Raw genomic sequence first — 19807 nt, forward strand, 5'->3', positions numbered from 1 at the left:
ATGTTTTGCTTATTTGTTCTAGTTGGGTTTTTTAATGTAATAATAAAATATTACTACTACTGTATCACAGAAAACAAATATTATTAAATATTGACACTTTATTCCTGTGTTTATAACAAAATTTGAAAAATGCATTTTACACTTCAAATAGTTAATGACATAAGTGGTGCTGAAGAGGGTAAATATGCATGAAGAACTGCCTCAGAAACAATATTAAGAAAAAATAGGGTGAACAGGAAATGTAGATTAGGGACAGGAAAATTACCTGTTACAAAAATCTGTAATTGTGGAAGTAAAGACTACTAGTAGTGAAAACTACTCAAACTTAACTTCACATATATATTCAGTCTAATAGCAGGTATTCTACCAAATCTCTTGTGCCAAAGGGTAGCACCATGTGAATGACAAGCATCAAATATACTATCAAAGGAGAATGAAGGAATAAACATCATGATCTTTTCAGACTAATGGTAGCCATATTCAAGGCTTTAAGACAGAAAGGCATATTAAAACAAGCAGAACATGGGAAATAAATTAAAATTATGGGAGGTAAAATGCACGTAATTCAGTACTTCTTATTTGACAGAATAATGGGTTATAGAAATGTACACGGTGTAATAGAGAAAAATTGTCTGAATTTCCATAAAGGATTTGATAATTTCCTGCATTATGAACTTCTATTCAAGGTGGGTCAGATAGATCAATAAAGAAACTGAACATAGTGGTAAACTAAGTTAATGGAGCTTTTGTCGTGCGTAGTGTAATGTGGGTAGTGAGAGGAAGAAGCATTCTGTAGTGGAACAAAGTTGCATGGCATTGTCAGTTCAGAGCCTAACTAAAAATATTGTTCCAAAGAATACAATAATGAAGTAGGATGCAGTTCCATATAGCAAAATGATGCAGTTGAGGACAAATATCAAAAATCTGCTCTGAAATTTAGGTGTTGTGAAAATTAAATGCAGGAAGACATGGACCTACCAGTCACTTCATTCTCAGTATAATGCAGCTACTCAAAGGGCAGGTATGATCCTAGATGTTACCAGCTGGGAAACCTCAGCAAAGAATGAGAATTACTGGTGCTGCCGCTCAACTCTGCTTTGCTTTGTGACTTAGAATGCTGTGTGCAAACTTTGTCATGCTTTCAAAAAAACTGATTCAAATTGGCAGGGATTCAATGAAGGGTTATGAAGGGAACTGGGGAAACAGAAAACCTGCTATGGAAGCAGATTGTAAGGCTTAATGCAACAAAAGCACAAGGTGTTATTTGGCTCTCTCAAAAACGTCTTTTTCACATAACTGCTAGTGTGAAAAATAACACTGAAGTAAAAATTAAAATGCCTCAAAAAGTACAGGAATGACTATACCTAGAAAATTTTATCTGAATCAGATTTTTAATTGGGTTGGTTAAGATGATGTATTAGTGCTCAGCTGACAGCTTGTAATGACTTTAGTTCTTTGAACACTTGTAAAAAAATGCGTATATAGTGTAAATCCTTCTAAGTTCTAACAATATTTTGAAAAGCAATGAAGAAATCCTTTAAAGGTTCTATGATGCAGAGGAATGTGGGGTGAGTAGTGATGGACATAATAAAAGAAAATTTTGAAATTGCTCTGAAGGTTGTTAGTTGTGTTTGCTGCCAGGAGCTATTGAAATGTGAGGCTGCAGTGAGAATGGTGATGATGGGTAGGCTGTGCTACTGTAAAGATCTCATCTATTTATATTCTTTCTAAATTTCATTTTTATTTTTTACATGTTATATTGCCAGGAGCAGCACAAATTCAAGCTCTAGAGGAAGTGGAAGTCATTGCAAAATTGAAGGCCAAGAAGACTCTGTAAAAACAAAAGCCTCAGAAGAATCGGGGCCTGAAGATGAAGAAACAAGTAAGATACAGCATTATTTCTGTAATGCTAAGGTAAAACTTCTGCTTTTGTATGTCCCTGACTACCATTGAGCAAAATAGGTTTCTCATATACATGCATATGAAGGCAGAATACAGGCATAATAGAAAATGAAATTTTTTAGGAAAGAAAAAGGTACCAATCTGAAATAGTTGCAAATAAATATAAAGAAAATAAACTTATCCTCTCTTAAGTTCTAAAACCCTTATTCTTTTTTCTTAAAGATGTACGCTCTCCCAATTTGTATAGAAAAATAGAAAACTGCATTTTGAGGTCATAAATGAATACTAGGTGGTTTGTTACGTTTCTGTCAAGCTTTCATGGTATTTTGTTACACATGTTTGTCTTGCTCAATTTATTGCCAAAAGGCAAATGACTGGTTCCAGCAAAATCTTAATCTGTTTCAATAAAGGGATAACTCAAGTTCTGTCTTCAGAAATAATAGCTTTCACTAAGCGATCAGCTGCTTCAACATTATTAACGCTATTTTTTGCAGCTAAAGTTCTCATAGCATAGGATATTAAGTATATTAAGGACAAAAAAATAAATACTTCTTTTTCTTTGTTAGTATGTTCACCTGGGCAACTAGATCAATTTATATCTATACACTGACTTTTATTAGTATCAGATTAGTATCTGGGATTACAGTAAGGTAATACATGGACTTTGGAAGGAATTGATCTAGGAGTGCTAGTATCTAGGACTAGTATCTAGGAGTCTAGGATCTAGTCCTAGTATCTACTAGGACTCCTAGTATCTAGGAGTGCTAGTATCATTTAGATTTGCTTATGTTATAGATGTGTATCTAAATGAAATCATGTGATTTACTATAAAGTTGTTTAATTCAGGAGTTCCTGATGCACCTCCCAAGGAAGACGCAAGTGCTGAAGAACTGAAAACTACAGATGAAACTGTAGAGACGACAGAAGCATGTATGTATCTGTACTTTTTCAAGTATAGTTACATGAAGAAGTAGAGAATGAAAAACTAAATTTTCAATATAATCTCAGTATGCATAATTTAACTTCTGTGACCATTTATACTGTCTTCTGAAATAGGTTAGAATCACTAATGGTCTGACTTATTTTCCCCAATATTTTCTGTTAGCTGTATCGGATAAACCTGGTCCTGAGCATTCTGGAATCCATCCAGAAGAAAATGACCCCAGTGTTGATGCTGTCTCTGGAAATGTAGAGGAGGAAGCCTCCTGTGAAAAAAGTGTGTATCAAGAAATGTCAAGTCAAAGTACTGAATCCACTGCCAACTCACTTGCTGCAAACAATGAACCTCAGCCAAACCCAGAATCTTCAGGGCTTGCACCTCCAGACGAGTCCTCCACTAGGACCTCAGCTCTCCAAGAAACTGATGATAGTGATGATGATCCTGTTCTGATCCCAGGGGCAAGGTATCGAGGAGGACCAGGACACAGGTTAGGGGAATACCAATCTCTGTTACTGCTTGGCAAAATTTATGTTTTTCTTTATAGAACATCTAGAAACCCATGCCTTATATCCTTAAATAAAATAAGTTATTCTTTGACAACTAGCCAACAGTTTGATGGCAGAGTCTAATTTGCCAGTATGTAAGATATTGATATATATAGAAGGACATATATATTTTCCATAGGCAGGCAAGTTCCTACAGATCTAATACCTGCTCTCTTGCCTGCTGAGTACCCCAGTGCTAAACATTGGTAGTTCATTTTTTAACATTCTCCCTTTAGTGGGAAATACAGAAAGTTCATAGATTTGCATACAGGTACATTTTCTTTTAACCCTACTTTAGGTGTTCTTCAACAAAGCAAGAGCTTGTAACTGTTGTTCAGCAATGCTGTGTTTGTCTGTAATACATACATTAAAAGCGATGTGTTCAATTTTTCATTCATCTTTTTTTCTGAAGGAGAAACTCTAATACTTTTCCTTTTGGTGGTTAATGAATATCACAATGTACAGCAGTAAAACAAAAAGATAATTTACAAGTTGTTGTGATTAATAAAAGACACATTTAGTAAGCTTGATACATTTTTTTTTTCTTGCAAAATATAGCTGGACATACTTGCTTGATCATTCAGTAAACCCCTGATTTGGTATTGCTGGTTTAATAACCTTGTTCACTAAATTTGATACTTGGACTCTGTAAAAGCTGTAATAATTATTTAAGCAACATCTTTATTCTTAGACTTAAGAAAATACCTCCTTTACTTGTTTCAGGTCTTATGTAACATAGTGTCAGATGCTTTACCTTTACTCCTGTTCTGTTCAAAGGCAGCATTATCTTGATATTAATTTCTTATGCTAGCAATGCAAAATCCTTACAGGAAGCATTACAATATGTATTCATTAAAAAAATCAGAAGGAATTTTATAGTATTTAGAAAAGGTTTTGACTAATACGCAGTTATAAAATAAAAAGTCATAAGCCACTACATTGTCAGTAGCGACAAAAATAAGTCAGTGGTTGCTTATTTTATAGCATGAGTAATTCTGTTCAAGAAATGACAGGTTTTATGAAAGCCAATATATACAGATTCCATCATAATCCATGAATTTTCCATGCAATACTAAGTAATTGTAGGTAAATACCTAATAGCAGAGCTAGTTTCCACTACAACACCAATATTCATTATGATCTAACAATTCAAAAGCAAGCTGTGAAAAAAACGTGCAATTTTAATCATGTTGTTTTCAGGCAGGATTCTTAGCTTCTCTTCATGCACCTTATGTTGTCTCTATGATGTAACGTAGTAAGAATGACACTTCCAGGTATCATATAGCTGTTACAATTTCCCACTAGTGATATTTTAGATGAAGTTATTCTTCATCTGACATGCTTCTTTTCCTCCTTTATGTGCAGCAAGATTTCTTCCTCTAGCAGTTTAAATTTACTATATAGCAAAGATCATTCAAGCAAATTAATGATATTATTAGAATTCTTTATGCAGTCCCCTGTTCTCTTCCCTCAGATTTCTGAGAAAAGTTGCTGTGTTGTCAATACTGGTTTAGGATTGCCTCCAGGCTTTCATTACTCGGGTTTAATGCTTGACCAATTGATTTTGTTCTGCTTTTGTGTGTGTGTACAAGCAGCAAATTGTTCTAGTTTTAAATTCTGAGCAGTCAAATTATTTACAATACATTTCCTCCTTCCAGTTTCAGGAGTTTCTAAATACCCTCTGAGATACTGAAGTAAGACATCTTGTGTGTGATCAAAGGAATTTGGATTTCCAGAGGGAAAACAGGCACTGGTGGTCGTAAAGGCTAGCTATAAGCCCTCTTAGTATTTATATCCCATATGAAATAGCATGAAAGGAACTGGATGTCCTCTCTACTACTACTGTGAATTCCTTTCATAAACTGATTACATTTATTTAAACTCCCTCTGGCTCATTAACTAGTGGAAAGATACCTCAAAACATTGTTGCTATAATGAGTATAAATTGACTAAAATTAGTAATTTTGTTTTGTGCTAAGATAAAGTTTTGATGTATCTTAGTTTTGATACTTTTTCATGCCCAGTGCATATCATTTCAGTGATGTTCATCCTGTCCATTTTCAGCCTATATCTCACTAGACTGATTGCCAAGTTTTTCTCACTCTTAGAAGTAAAAAATTGTGTTTTTTCTTCAATCATGATGATTCCTGTCTGTTCTCCTCCATGTTCCACTTCTTTTGTGAATATGGTAAATCAGAATTTTATTCACACTGCGCTGTTTGGCTCTTGCCTAGGATTAATGGTATTATTGACTGTCTAAGAGAAGATTCTGTGAGATACAAGTAAACTGTAGTTACATAATTCTCCTCTCTTGCTCTCTTATAGTGGTGGCTTGTGGTCAGGCACAAGATCAGTTAGCATACTGGAGTCTTCTTTATTTTGTAATTTCTAATTAATGTGTTCTTATCTTTCACCAGAAGGAAGCTCAACAGTGTATGACTATCAATTTTATACTACTGAATTTCTACCCACCTCTTTTTCTCAAGGTCCTACAGTGCCCTCTACATTCATAAAGTTACCCAGCCTTATATCCTCAATGCACTGCATGAATACATTCCTACATTTTTCTCAAAGACTATTAACAATATATTAAACAAAATTGCCTGCAAGACTGGTGCTAAACTCCACCAGGATGCTTCCTATAGGCTTACATTTTCTCTTTTCTCACTTAGTAAATTGTGTAGCCTAACAGTTCCTTTACTAGATCTCATTTCTCAAGTTTATCTAATAGTTTCGTTTCCAATACATCATCCCATAAGATAATTAACGGCATTAATATAGAAGTAATAAAGTAGATTTTCCCCTTTCTAGAATATCTGGAGTGGAGTTGCTGTGGGGCTTGTTTGTTTGGGACTTTTCCTTTCTGGAGAAGGTTATAAGATTAGCCTGCAACAGTCTTACTTTTTGTGAACGTATTTTATGCAGTGGGATAAAAAATGTTGACTTTTAATTTTTGTGTGGGACATAAAAAGTAGGCCGTAGCCTTCTGAAACTGAATGCTAAAAGCTGTATGACTAATAAGTCTTTTCCAGTATATAGCATTACTAGTTTTATCAATAACCAATTTTAGGTTTCTTTAGGTCGTGTTTTTTATATACCTAATAACTAGCTATTGTCTATGTTGAGGAGAAACCCCACAGTTGGGGAAATGAATACACAGGAAGCTCTGAGTCATTTTCCTACTGTAAAGTACAATTTTCTTCACTGAGAAAGGAAGGATAGGCTTTTGATTCTCTACTCTGAAACCATGATCTTAAACTTCCTCTTAAGGAAAAGAAGTGGCTAAACACACTTTTTATAGCTCTGTTGACAGTACCTGCAGTTAAATAAATTGAGAATTTCCTGCTGCATCAACTCCACTGGTCTCAGTTTAGTTGTAGTAAGATGGATATAGATTTCAGATTTTTTAATGGAATGTTTTCAGTTTTGCAAATCTATTTACAGAGCTTCCATTATTTGAATTTTGTTTTGATACAAATCCAACTTTTGATGTTTTCAAACCAAGAGAGTATAGTCTCTTTTTTTTTTTTTCTGACATAATCTAAGAATAGATATGAGGGACAAATTATTTTTATGGATGCTTATTAATCTCAAAGCACAATGAGGATAGATGGTTTCTCACCAACTAAGCTGAAAGTGAACTGTCAGGAAAGACTATGCAACAGAAACACAAAGTTTACACCTGCTTTACTGTTTTGAGCAGGACTTGGAGTAGTAGCAGCAAAATGTGGAAAAACAGCACAATCCTTTGGTTGATAAATTTGCTAAGTCAGCTAATGTTGACTAGTAATCAGCTAGAAATATTTTTAACACTGGAGGACATTTCTTCAAAAGAAATAATTGAGAATGTGATATCTGACTCTTTTCTGAAGCATTTCTGTAGCCACTGAGCATCGCTATAGGAATGGTGAAGATCAGTGACTGAAAGAAGCTAAACAGTTATTTAATTTTTTTGTCATTGGGCTAGTCAATACATGCTCTTTTCAACAAAATGTATAAGGAGCTGTGCAGTTTATTTCTAAATGAGTTTAAAAAAAGAACAACAAAACCCAAAAAAACAAAACTAATCCTGTTTTGTACAGCCGAGCAGTTTAGCTAGATACTCAGTGGAGAAAATAACCTTCTGGGTATTTTTGGGAATCCATAGGAAAAGGTCCTTTTTTTACAAATGCGAGAAGATATGCAGGTATTTAAATCCTGAAGTATGCACATAGCATATCATATCTTCTTTAAAATTGACAACGTCCGGCAAATTTAGTTGGAAGAGAGATACATGACTTGCCTTAGCACCATACTTTGTAATCTGGGGGGGGGGGGGGGATCTATGCAAAATGTATGTTCTTCTTAATGCATCGATCTTAATTTTTACAAATTAGTCAAAACAAATCAGGGCTGTTTTCCTACTTCAGTGATTGAATTACTTGTGTTTGGACTTTGACAGAAGTTGGTCTATGAGCAGAGGCTAAGCCTGGCAAATGTTAAATTACTAGGTTAAAATTTCAAAGAAGACTGAATGTAAAATGGAATGGTTATGCAGCCGCTTCCACTTCTGCTGTGATTTATGAAGAATAACTGCATTTCTAAGATCAACTTTGGGTACTGTTATGTAATCTGAATACTGGTTTTGCTGAATTCAAGATAGTCTCATATACTAACACTCAGGAGGAGTCTTCTCAGTTGGAATACATAGAGCACATTTTGTAATAGATGCTAACCTTTTAAAAACATGATACCCAGCATTTTTTAATGACTTCAGTTGTTGTTCCCTTTACTAGATATAGTATCAGAGGAACAGCGATAGGTGATAGAATAATGAGGTAATTAATTATTTTCTTTCTCCCCTCCTCCTCTTTATTTCCATATAATGGATTTATCAGGTTCTTGGTTTTCATATCTAACTGGCATTTTAAGAATTGCTGTACTTTAAATGCTATGAATTACAGAGCATATTGCTTGAGTTATATGGAGCTGCATGTACTGCATGGAAATTGAAAAGAAATGGCAGCATATATATTTAACAACCTATTAACCTTTTTATTTTGTGCCACAGAAATTAATGCAATTTGAAAAGTGTGTAGTTCGTGAAAAGCAAGTACCTTTTTTTTTATTTTTATTTAGCTGCTGAATAATGTGTTATATTTGCATGTGCCACTGCTGACTTGCTTTGCCATGTAGTAAAAGACACCCAGTTCTGGACAAAAATACAGGAATATATGTACCAAAGACTGTTTCTATTTTTTTTCCTGAACAAAGTTATGGAACTGAGCATAATTATTAAAGCTGTAATTGATAATTAGCAAGATACATGCTAAATCATAATATTATTTTAATGAAATTAAAATGTCACTTGCTCTCATATTCCATATTTAAATACTTGAGTGAATTAATTGTAAGAACATGTAAGGCAATTTGAGCTATCGTGTTTAGCCACACACCATGAGAGGGAGAAACTAGCTACCATGATTTAATGCCAAAGGCTATATATAAGGGAAATGGCACAAAAATTCTGATAATGAAAATTAACATCTTGGCTTTGTGTGGCTGGAAAGGTAAAGGCTCAGGATTTGATTAAATAAAAGACTTAGGCCAAGTCCTATAATTTAAATGCCTCCAAGAAACTTTCTTTGTGTTATAGTCCAGTCTTAGCTGCAATTGGAATACATGGATTTAACTTGGCAATTCTCTTAAACATTCAGGAATCTGTGTACTTTCTGTGCTTTTAAGTTTCATGATGGGCATTCTTTCATTCTTTCTGTGTAAAAATGTTCATTATGGAGTTCTTCAGCTGTTCAGTACAATCCATGGAAATATCTGTTTCATATTGCTATAAATCTAATATAAAAAGAAATGATGCAATAAGTATAGAATTTTCTATCAGTATATTTTTCTGTGATTTTCACTGTCATTCTGCAGTATATCAGGTGAAAACTTAAAAATGTTTTGTAGCTGAGAATACTTGAAATATTGTGTCAGAAGGCTCAGAAATGACTTAGCACATTACGGTAAATGTTTTATATGATTAGTGGTGAAATAACTTGGGCTTCAGGGCAGAGTCAGTATTCTGTTAACACGATGGTTTTGTCCTTGGTTTTGAGCTATCTTTTGCTTGAAATTTGACAGCAACAGTAAGTCTTTTCCATAGGTTCAGAGATTTGTAAAGGAACATGGTTGCCTGGAATTAAAATTAGAAATTTTATAAAATTTTGATATTTAGGAAAGAGTTCTATTTTAACATCGCGGCTGTGGGTTAACCCCAGCAGGCAGCTGTGCCCTACACAGCTCAGTCACTCACCCCAAGTGGGATGGGGAGTAAATCTGAAAGGTAAAATAGTGAGGGAACTCGATTGAGGTAAAGACCAGTACAACGGCTTATTAATTAGGCACCTTCCTGAGTTGAATTTGACTTTGGTGATGAAAGCCAGCATGTTAAAACACATGGTTGGAATTCTTGGGCAGGAGAGTGGTAGCTGGCAGGTGTATTCCTCTACACATACAACAAAGAAAGTACCATAAGGCATCAGAGAATTAGGTTCTAAATTAGTAGTTATAAGCCTTAGGTTCTGTGCAGTTGTTTTGGATGGGGAAAACATTTCAAATGAGGTCAACAAGAGGGGGAGAAAAGAATTAATTGAAACAGCAGAAAAAAGGAACCAAGGTTGGTACTTAGCGAAAAGAGACAATGTTTGTGTGTAAGTAGATTTGGAAAAGGAAGAAGTTACAAAATACTTAATTCTGGAGGAATCAATACTGTGCTCAATATTCAGTATAGAGCTGAGCCAGAGGGATGGTAAAAGGAAGCAAGTACAGTTGAGCTTTGCAGCAGCAAAAGAGATGATTGGTCTGCAATAATGGTGTTTGGAAGAAGCAAGGTTATCTAGGGTATCAGATAAATTTTACGGCAGCCACTGTATCTGGACCTTTAGTGAAACAAAATTTGTAGCCAAATTCCTGTAGATTATTTGCAAATTCAGTTGATGGATAGTTGTTTGGTGTTCCCTCTATTGGAAAATATACCAGTAATTTTTACCTTCTTCTAACTAGTAGATGATCATAGTTGTTTTAAAACACGCTGGGCTAGTTAGCCAGAAATTTTTGGGTAATATAGCTTGGGAACTGAGGCCTGCAGCGTGCTGTCTCTCAGAAAAAAAATTTTAAAGGGCAATATATGACATACTGTGCTTTAAGAAACTAGATATTTAATAGCACAAATTGCATTAATTTTAGTGTGTTGTTTTTTTTTTAATCCTTATTGCACTTCAGAATTTCTAAACATATAGAAAATGTCTTATGTGATGATTTTTTTAAGAATTATCTTACACATTTACATTTTTTCCATTTTTCTCTGTCATGGTTTAAGCCCAGCCACACAGTTTTCCTCTCACTCCCCCCCTTCCTTCCCACCCTGCTCCCGGAGGGATGGGGAGGAGAATCGAAAGATGTAACTCCCATGGGTTGAGATAAGAACAGTCCAGTAACTAAGGTATAACACAAAACTGCTACTGCTTCCACCAATAATCACAGTATCACAGTAGGTTAGAGATTGGAAGGGACCTCAAAAGATCATCTAGTCCAATCCCCCTGCCGGAGCAGGAACACCTAGATAAGGTTACACAGGAACGTGTCCAGGCGGGTCTTGAATGTCTCCAAAGAAGGAGATTCCACAACCTCCCTGGGCAGCCTGTTCCAGTGTTCCATCACCCTCACTGAGAAGAAGTTTCTTCTCAGGTTTAAGTGGAACCTCTTGTGCTCCAATTTGTATCCATTAACCCTTGTCCTTTCATTGTTTGCCACTGAGAAGAGCCTGGCTCCATCCTCGTGACACTCCCCCTTTATATATTTATATACACTAATAAGGTCACCCCTCAATCTCCTCTTCTCCAAACTATAGAGACCAAGCTCCCTCAGTCTTTCCTCATAAGGGAGATGCTCCACTCCCTTAATCATCTTAGTTGCCCTGCGCTGGACTCTCTCCAGCAGGTCCCTGTCCTTTTTAAACTGAGGGGCCCAGAACTGGACACAATATTCCAGATGAGGTCTCACCAGGGCAGAGTAGAGGGGAAGGAGGACCTCTCTCGACCTACTAACCAACCCCCTTCTAATACAACCCAGGATGCCATTGGCCTTCTTGGCCACAAGGGCACAGTGTCGGCTCATGGTCACCCTGTCGTCCACCAGGACCCCCAGGTCCCTCTCCCCTACACTGCTCTCTAACAGGTCGTTCCCCAGCCTATACTGGAACCTGGGGTTGTTCCTCCCCAGATGCAGGACTCTACACTTTCCCTTGTTATATTTCATCAAGTTATTCCCCGCCCAGCTCTCCAGCCTGTCCAGGTCCCTCTGGATGGCAGCACAGCCTTCCGGCGTGTCGGCCACCCCTCCCAGCTTAGTGTCATCAGCAAACTTGCTGATAGTACACTCAATTCCCTCATCTAAATCGTTAATGAATATATTAAATAATACTGGTCCCAGTACCGACCCCTGAGGCACTCCACTAGATACAGGCCTCCAACTAGACTCCGCCCCATAGACTACAACTCTCTGGCTTCTCTCCTTCAGCCAGTTCACAGTCCACCTCACTACCCGATCATCCAGACCACACTTCCTCAATTTAGCCGCAAGGATGCTGTGGGAGACCGTGTCAAACGCTTTGCTGAAGTCGAGGTAGACCACATCCACCCCTCTACCATCATCCATCCACCGCGTTATTTCCTCATAAAAGGCTACAAGATTGGTCAAGCACGACTTCCCCTTGGTGAAGCCATGTTGACTGCCCCTCATAACCCTCTTATCCTTGATATGCCTTAAGATGGCACCAAGGATAAGGTGTTCCATCACTTTCCCAGGAATGGAGGTGAGGCTAACTGGTCTATAGTTACCCGGGTCCTCCTTCTTGCCCTTTTTGAAGACAGGAGTGACATTTGCTTTCCTCCAGTCCTCAGGCACCTCTCCCGTTTCCCAAGACTTGGTAAAGATGATGGAGAGCGGTCTAGCTATGACCTCAGCCAGTTCCCTCAGCACCCGCGGGTGCATCCCATCTGGACCCATGGATTTATGGATATCCAGATTGCTCAACTGGTCTTTAACCCATTCCTCATCAACTAAGGCAGACTGCTCCGTTGACCTATCTTCATCCGGGGTCTCAGCGGTACAGGGCTCTTCAGGACTGCCTCCAGCAGAGTAGACAGAGACAAAGAAGTCATTCAGTAACTCTGCCATCTCTGTATCTTCTGTCACCAGGGCACCCGTCCCGTTCATCAGCGGGCCTACATTGCCTCTGGTGTTAGTTTTACCTGCCATGTATTTGAAAAAGCTCTTTCTGCTGTCCTTGACCCCTCTCGCCAGCTTTAATTCCAAGCAGGCCTTAGCCATCCTAGCAGCTTTCCTACATCCTCTAGCAGCAGCCTTATATTCTTCCCAAGTGGCCAGCCCTTCCTTCCATGACCTGTAAACTCTCCTCTTCCACTTGAGCATACCGAGCAATTCCCTATTTAACCACGCAGGTCTCCTGACCCTCTTCCTCGACTTCCTACGTGTCGGGATGCTCCGATCTTGAGCTCGGAAAAAGCAGTCCTTGAACGTCAACCAACTATCCTGGGCCCCTTTCCCTTCAAGCAGCCTAGCCCACTGGATTTCCCCTAGCAATCGCTTGAAGAGGCCAAAGTTTGCCCTGCTAAAGTCCAGGGTTGCGATTCTACTTGCTATTCTACTGACCCTACCAGACAAGATCCTGAATTCTACCATCTCGTGGTCGCTGCAACCAAGGCAGCCCTCAACCTTCACTCCTTCAACCAGACCCTCCTTGTTAGTGAGGATGAGATCCAGCAGCGCACCTCTCCTGGTTGGCTCATCCACCATTTGCATGAGGAAGTTATCATCCATACACTGGAGGAACCTCCTGGACTGCGGCTGGGTTGCCGAGTAGTCCTTCCAGCAAACATCAGGGAAGTTAAAATCCCCCACGACGACCACGGCCTGTGACCGTGAGGCCGCTGTCAGCTGCCTGTAGAAGGCCTCGTCAACTTCCTCACCCTGATCCGGTGGCCTGTAACAGACCCCCACAACAGTATCACCCCTGCCAGCCTGCCCCTTAATTCTCACCCACAGACTCTCGACTCGCTCATCATCTGTCCCCAGACAGAACTCAACGCATTGTAGCTGCTCTCGCACGTAAAGAGCAACCCCACCACCCCGCCTGGCTGGCCTGTCTTTCCTGAAAAGGACATAGCCCTCCATGACTATATTCCAGTCATGTGAGCTGTCCCACCACGTCTCTGTAATTGCCACCAGATCATAATCTCCCGACTTAACACAGGTTTCCAGCTCCTCCTGCTTATTTCCCATGCTGCGCGCATTGGCGTACAGACATTTCAGGGAGCGAGCTGAGCACACCGATCTCACCCTAGGATTACAGGAGGCCTCCCAGTCTTCATCAGTTCCGGAGCGCTGTCCCACTGTGGCAAGCCCAGCTACAACCCCATCCCCCTTCAAATCTAGTTTAAAGCTCTCCAAATGAGCCCTGCTAATTCGTGCCCCAGCATCCTTTTACCTCTGTGCGATAAACCTTTCCCACATGCCAACGTCCAGGCCGGTGCCCTATAAAACCAGCCGTTATCAAAGAATCCAAAGCCCTGCCTGGAGCACCAGCCTCGAAGCCAATCGTTTATGGACTGCATTTTCCCATTCAGTCCCACATCATCAACAGAAGATGGAAGGAGCGAAGAGAAGATCACTTGAGCCCCAGAGTCTTTCACCATCCGCCCCAAGGCCCTGTAGTCTTTCTTCATCTCCCTCAGAGTGCGGGAAGCAAGTTCCCCTTCACCCGTCTGGAAGACCAGCAGCGGGTAGTAGTCTGTCGGGCGCACCAGGTTGGGGAGCACCCTGGTGATATCCCTGATCCGGGCTCCAGGCAGACTACACACTTCCCTATGATGAGGGTCAACTCTGCATATCGGGCCCTCTGTTCCTTTCAGAATGGAATCACCCACTACAATGACCCTTCTTTCTTTCTTACCAGAGGCAGTCTTGAGGTGCGAAGTCAACTGCTTTTTCCTATGTGGCCTTGTAGGCGGGCCTTGCACCACATCCTCACCTACCTCTCCTTCCAGATCCAGGGCCTCAAACCTATTACAGAGGGACACCTGGGGAAGCGGGGCAGGAAGGGACGAGGGCTGCCCACGACGCCGAACCGGAACTCGCTTCCAACCCTCCTCATCTTTTTGGTCCCCTACCTCTGGGCGACAGCTACATGGCAGGGGCTGTCTCAGGCCATCCCCCTCTGTCTGAGAGGGCAGGGGGTCCATCCTCTTTGGGGGGGTATCTCCCTGGAGCCGTACCAACTGGCCAGCCAAGGAGTTACTCCAGCAGTCGATCTCCCTTTCACACTCCCTGATGCTCCTCAGCCTCTCAACCTCCTCCTTAAGTTCAGCCACCAAGCTAAGCAAATCATCCACCTGCTCACACCTCACACAGGTGGAATGCTGTCCTCCCTCCCCCGGCAGCAGCAGGCTCTGGCACTCCCTGCATCCAGAGACCTGAACAGCCACGGTTAGGGCCGGGGTCTCTGTCTGCGTTGCTACAGCCCTCTTACTAGTAGCTCTCTTTCTGGAGGCGACCATACTGGTCAGCACAACGACCTACCTGTTCCTTCCTGCACCTACTGGGCAGCGACCCGTCGCTGCCCTCTCAAAGGCTTTTTCAAGTCAAGGGGCAGGGGAGTGGTCGCCGTTAGCCGTGGGAACGCCCCCCGCCACGTCAGCCGCTCTTTCGCAAGGGCTGCTGGAACTTCGGGAGTCCGGAAGTGTTGGCTAATGTGGGGAATCGCGGTGGCTCCGCTCTATCCCCTCTGATTTTCCTGATCTCGGTAGAAGATGGCGGTCGCTGTAGCGTGCCGGCTGCGGCTCTAGCTAGGCTAGCTCCAATAATAATAATGATAAGGAAAATAATAAGGGAAGAGAATACAACCACTCACCACCTGCCAACGGATCCCCAGCCTGACTGAGCAGTGATCTAGCCCTTCCGGGTAACATCCTCAGTTCTGCATCCTGGGCACGACATGCTGTGGTATGGAATACTTCTTAGGCTAGTTTGGGTCAGGTGTCCTGTCTCTGCTTGTTCCTGCTGTCCCCTCTGCCCTGGCAGATTATGAGACGCACAAAGTTCTTGGTCAGGGTAAACATTACTTAGAAGCAACTAAAAACATCGGTGTTATCAGCGGTGTTCTCAGGCCAAAAGTCAAAACCACAGCACTGCACCAGCTGCTAAGAAGGAGAAAAATGACTGCTACTGCTGAATCCAGGACACTCTCTACAATACATAGCTGTGGATCAGCCTGCATCACAGGGATTTTGTGGGGTTGTTTGTTTTGTTGGAGTTTTTTGAACCTGTGTTTAGTTGAATTAATATAATGGCATCACTTGTAAATCCCTATTCCATTTATCTAAGGCTTAACTTAAACATTTCATTATGTATGAATACATAATGCAACTATACCAATTGGTGGAGTTGCCTGAGGAATGCATACATTTCATTATTTGGCATTCCATGCTTGGAAGAGTATGCAGTTTGGAAAGGAAGCAGCAGCTCACAGTCAGGCTTAACTTAGGCTGGACTTTGGAACAGTACAGACTGCCTGGTGTGCAGTATCTACCTGATGCTTCAGGTGATTAGTCTACTATCTAAGATTATGTTGGCAAAGACAGCAATTGCTTATCATAAATACAAATGAAAACTAAAAAGCCACAAAACCAAATATGTTGGATTTCTTAACTGTTGTGGGGGTTTTTTGGGTTGCCTTTTTTTTTTTTTTTGAGTGACTTAAAAAAAAAGCATAGAAAATTTGTAGCTACAGAAAAGTTGTAATTCTCAGAGAGGATCCTTTTTCCTGTAATGTTCTTTGTTTTGAAATGTCATTAGATTTGGCTTATATTTGTATTTTCTGGAGAAGACTTGCCTCTGCCAGGTTCCTGCCTTTAGCAGTGTGCCTCAGAATAGTTTCACAGTTATGTGATAACATATCAGTTATATGTGTGTTTGGCTCCATTCTCCTGTTGAAGGTAATCATTGACTTTACAAGGTAACTAAATATAAATCTCTTCATGCCTTTTAAAATAAGACCCCAAATCAGGATTTTAAATTCACAGCTGAGTTTACTCAGTAGATAGTTTTTACTAGAAGTTGCTTTGTGCTTATACTTTTATTTAAAAATGCATGATTCTCACTGCTGAGGGGTTTTTGAATACCTGTATTGGAGCCTAAGGGGTTTTAAAGGAGATTAATTTTACTAGAGATACTTAGATGAAAAATTATGCCAGAAACTACATTGGGCTACCGATTAGTTACTTTAATGCGATCTTCTAATCCCAATATTTATTACTACCATCTAGCAAGTAACTCTTCTGAAAGAGCTAGACAAGTCTACTGCTTTGTCAATCCTAATGATGTTTAACTTCTTGGCTTCTTCACTGCACGTATTTTATTGTGTATTTAATGTGCATTAATACACTGAAAATACAAATAGCAGTCACAGATAAGTGTAAGGCTAGCAGGCATGCTCTGAAACCAAAAGGGTCAAAAGATCTTAACTGTGCTGAAGAGCTGTATGTGTTGTTCCTAAAGCTGTGTGATCACTGATGGGGTTGGTAGGAGAATAGTTCGTATCGCATGCTTCTTGCTTTTACTTTCTCACACAAACCATCTTTTCTAAGAGCAAGTGCAAAAACTTGCTCTCTAAAAGCAAGTTCAAAATGTACAAATAATTGTTTAAAGTTTGTGTGCTATGTTTCCTTCACATAGAAGTAAACTGAAGAGGAGAATAATTATGTGATCCTTAAAGCACAGCAGATCAAGAATATGGGCTTGGGTTTTTCCCCCTCTTGTGAAGAATCTTCTTAAATCTGTTGAAAAATAAAGTTGAGACTCCATATATTATAAGGTCTAACTAACAAGTACATCATATTTAGTGTAGCATAAAAAGGAGGAACTAGAAGATTGCATAGATTTTAAGGGACAGAAAACTCTCACAAAGGAAGTAGTAATAGTCTATTTTTTTATGTGTTATAAGTAGTCCACAGTTAAGTGGATCTATTAGCTACTGCTTACAAATCTTTTCTAGTTTCTATAAAAAAATAAGTATTAAAATATCTTTTAAAAGCTTACCTGTATTAGATGATTTCTCTCAGTGTGACAGTTTGTGGTTGGTTTGGTTTTTGCTTTTTTGGGTTTTTAAAATATATATTAATGACTCCTTATTTGCATTAATTTTCCTTCTCTGCCTAGCTGTAGGATAACACTTTACCTGAATATTTTTTGGTCCAACTTTCTCCTATGACAAAAATGAAACAAAAATATAAGCAGAACACTGGCTGGGAGAATTAGTTATGAAATGGATGTGGTGGGGTTTTTTTCTGGGAAAGAGGACTTACTGCAAGAGTCCCCAGGATCAGTGGCTAAAACACCGTACCACATTACTTGTGGACAAACTCAGTTTACTAGCTTTCTGGTAGCAGTGTACTGAGGTTGCACATCTATTCAGTTCTGGCTCAGTTTACTTTTCAGGATCATATAAATTCCTGTAAGTTTGTATCCTTGCATCCTGCTAATACTTGTACCTGCTCCTTCTTGAGAGTGACACTCCCCTTGGACTGTGTTCAGGATCTCTATGCAACCCTGACATGGAATAAAAGAATAAAAGAGGTGCAGGTGCTGGGATGTGATAGTTTGGTTACAGTTGGAGTTCGGGGGGATCTGCAAACTTAATAGCTAAACAGTAAATATTTGGCACCAAGGTCTTTTCATAGATAATTAAAAAAGTAGATTCCTGGAATTAAACATTCACAAAACTAAACAGACAATTTAGCTATTTTTAGATTGTTGTGCTGGGAAATCTTCAGTTGTATCCCTCACTGCTAATGTATAGGATAGTTGCTACCATACTTGAGCTCAAATCATCTCTTGCCTTAGAACTTTTTTAAAGCTGTCTAAATCTTGAGTCTTGTCATATAGAAATAGTGAACAGGAATACATTTAACAAAATTTTGGGGAAAAACCAAATCACACTGGAAGGTACACTAGATCCTTAATAACTTTAAATTTATAAAACTTCTGTTTTGGCATAGATTTTTTGCTTCAAAATTTTGTTACCTCATTATGGTTGGAGGATACCTCCTGCACTGAAGAATAAAATAGCATGTGAATTTTGCCAATAGCTGAAGTTTGTTCTTCAGAGGGGTAATAAAATCTAGCATCACTTGACATACCCGTCTTGCATGCTATTCTTGTTCTAAGCCAGGATGGAAAAAGTTAGTCTGTAATTTTACATTTGGGATAATGTTGATGTCTGTTCCAAACTTATGTGTTTGAGTGCCTAATTATTATGTTAAAGTCTTTCTTGATAGCCCATTTCAGTGTTTAGAGATGGACTCTCAGTAGTGTTCTCTGTCTGCAATTTTTAGACGATCTGCTGTTGCTCGCATTCAGGAACTCTTCAGGAGAAGGAAAGAGAGAAAAGAAATGGAAGAACTGGAAACACTGAATATTAGACGTCCTTTAATAAAGATGGTTTATAAAGGTCATCGGAACTCCCGAACAATGGTACAAACTCTTTGTTTTGGGAACTCTGGAGATTTTATGGTCTGAATCAATGTAGCTGCCACATGCTTGCCAAAAAGGATGCTGTAATGTATCACAAGCACTTTTTTCTTTTATATTCAGTTGGAAGCCACACAGCTTGCACTAAATGAAAACTAAAATTACTGTGACTCATGTGTCACCATGCTAGGCATTTAAGTTTCCTTGGGTTTAAGACTCTCTCCCCTTAATTTCCTTTGAAAACTGGTATTTTTCTTGAACCTCTTTTTCATTTTGCCTGTTGTCTTCAGTGGTATAAAATGTGCCTGCCTTCAGAATTATGATTTAATCCTCACTTTGCCTTATGAGCTCTTTAACATTAAAGATTAAATAATGGTTTTGAACAGCATCGAAGGCAAAGTGAGGATTAAATCACAGTTTTTAAAAGCCTTGACATCTCTGAATTATAAAAAAAGGAAATAGTGCTAGTCACTAAATCATAATCTAACTACTAGATACTCATTTTCATACAAAATGCTGTATTTTACTGTGTTTGTAAAGCTATGGTGCATGAGAAGCAAATGCTGTTTTCCTTGCCATTTCTTTTTTCACTTTTTACAGTATTTTGAAGATGTAGTTCTAGTATTAGTTCTGAGTACTAGGTGGTATTTTGTAGAAGCAGCAGGTGTATTATTTTGCAGATGTTCAAGGAGTAGTCCCTCTACCTGCAAAAGCTGTTTTCTAGAGTTTGCTTGAATGGTTTTGATGACACTGAGGAGAATGCTTCAGTAAATGCCTATTTCAGTCTACATAAGCAACAGACTTAGAATAAACTTTTATTAATGACAGAGGTTTG

At 39.3% G+C, this 19807-nt stretch overlaps 1 protein-coding gene across 6 annotated transcripts in view; it reads left to right on the forward strand.

The window, feature by feature from the left end:
• The window catches only part of DCAF6 (DDB1 and CUL4 associated factor 6), a 92069-nt gene that overhangs the window by 61990 nt on the left and 10272 nt on the right, over positions 1 to 19807 (forward strand). For 4 of the 6 annotated variants that reach the window (XM_061355062.1, XM_061355064.1, XM_061355066.1 and 1 more), the window contains 5 exons: positions 1767 to 1882; positions 2749 to 2832; positions 3008 to 3329; positions 8163 to 8204; positions 18837 to 18975. In XM_061355062.1, coding sequence (XP_061211046.1) covers positions 1767 to 1882; positions 2749 to 2832; positions 3008 to 3329; positions 8163 to 8204; positions 18837 to 18975 — 703 coding nt within the window. The remainder of the gene's footprint in view (positions 1 to 1766; positions 1883 to 2748; positions 2833 to 3007; positions 3330 to 8162; positions 8205 to 18836; positions 18976 to 19807) is intronic. The other 2 variants (XM_061355063.1, XM_061355068.1) reach the window with 1 other exon arrangement.

Source organism: Neopsephotus bourkii, unplaced genomic scaffold (genome assembly GCF_033783945.1).
Source record: "Neopsephotus bourkii isolate Nb327-2 ecotype Australia unplaced genomic scaffold, CSIRO-AGI_Nbou_v1 NB_771, whole genome shotgun sequence".
NCBI lineage: Eukaryota > Metazoa > Chordata > Aves > Psittaciformes > Psittacidae > Neopsephotus > Neopsephotus bourkii.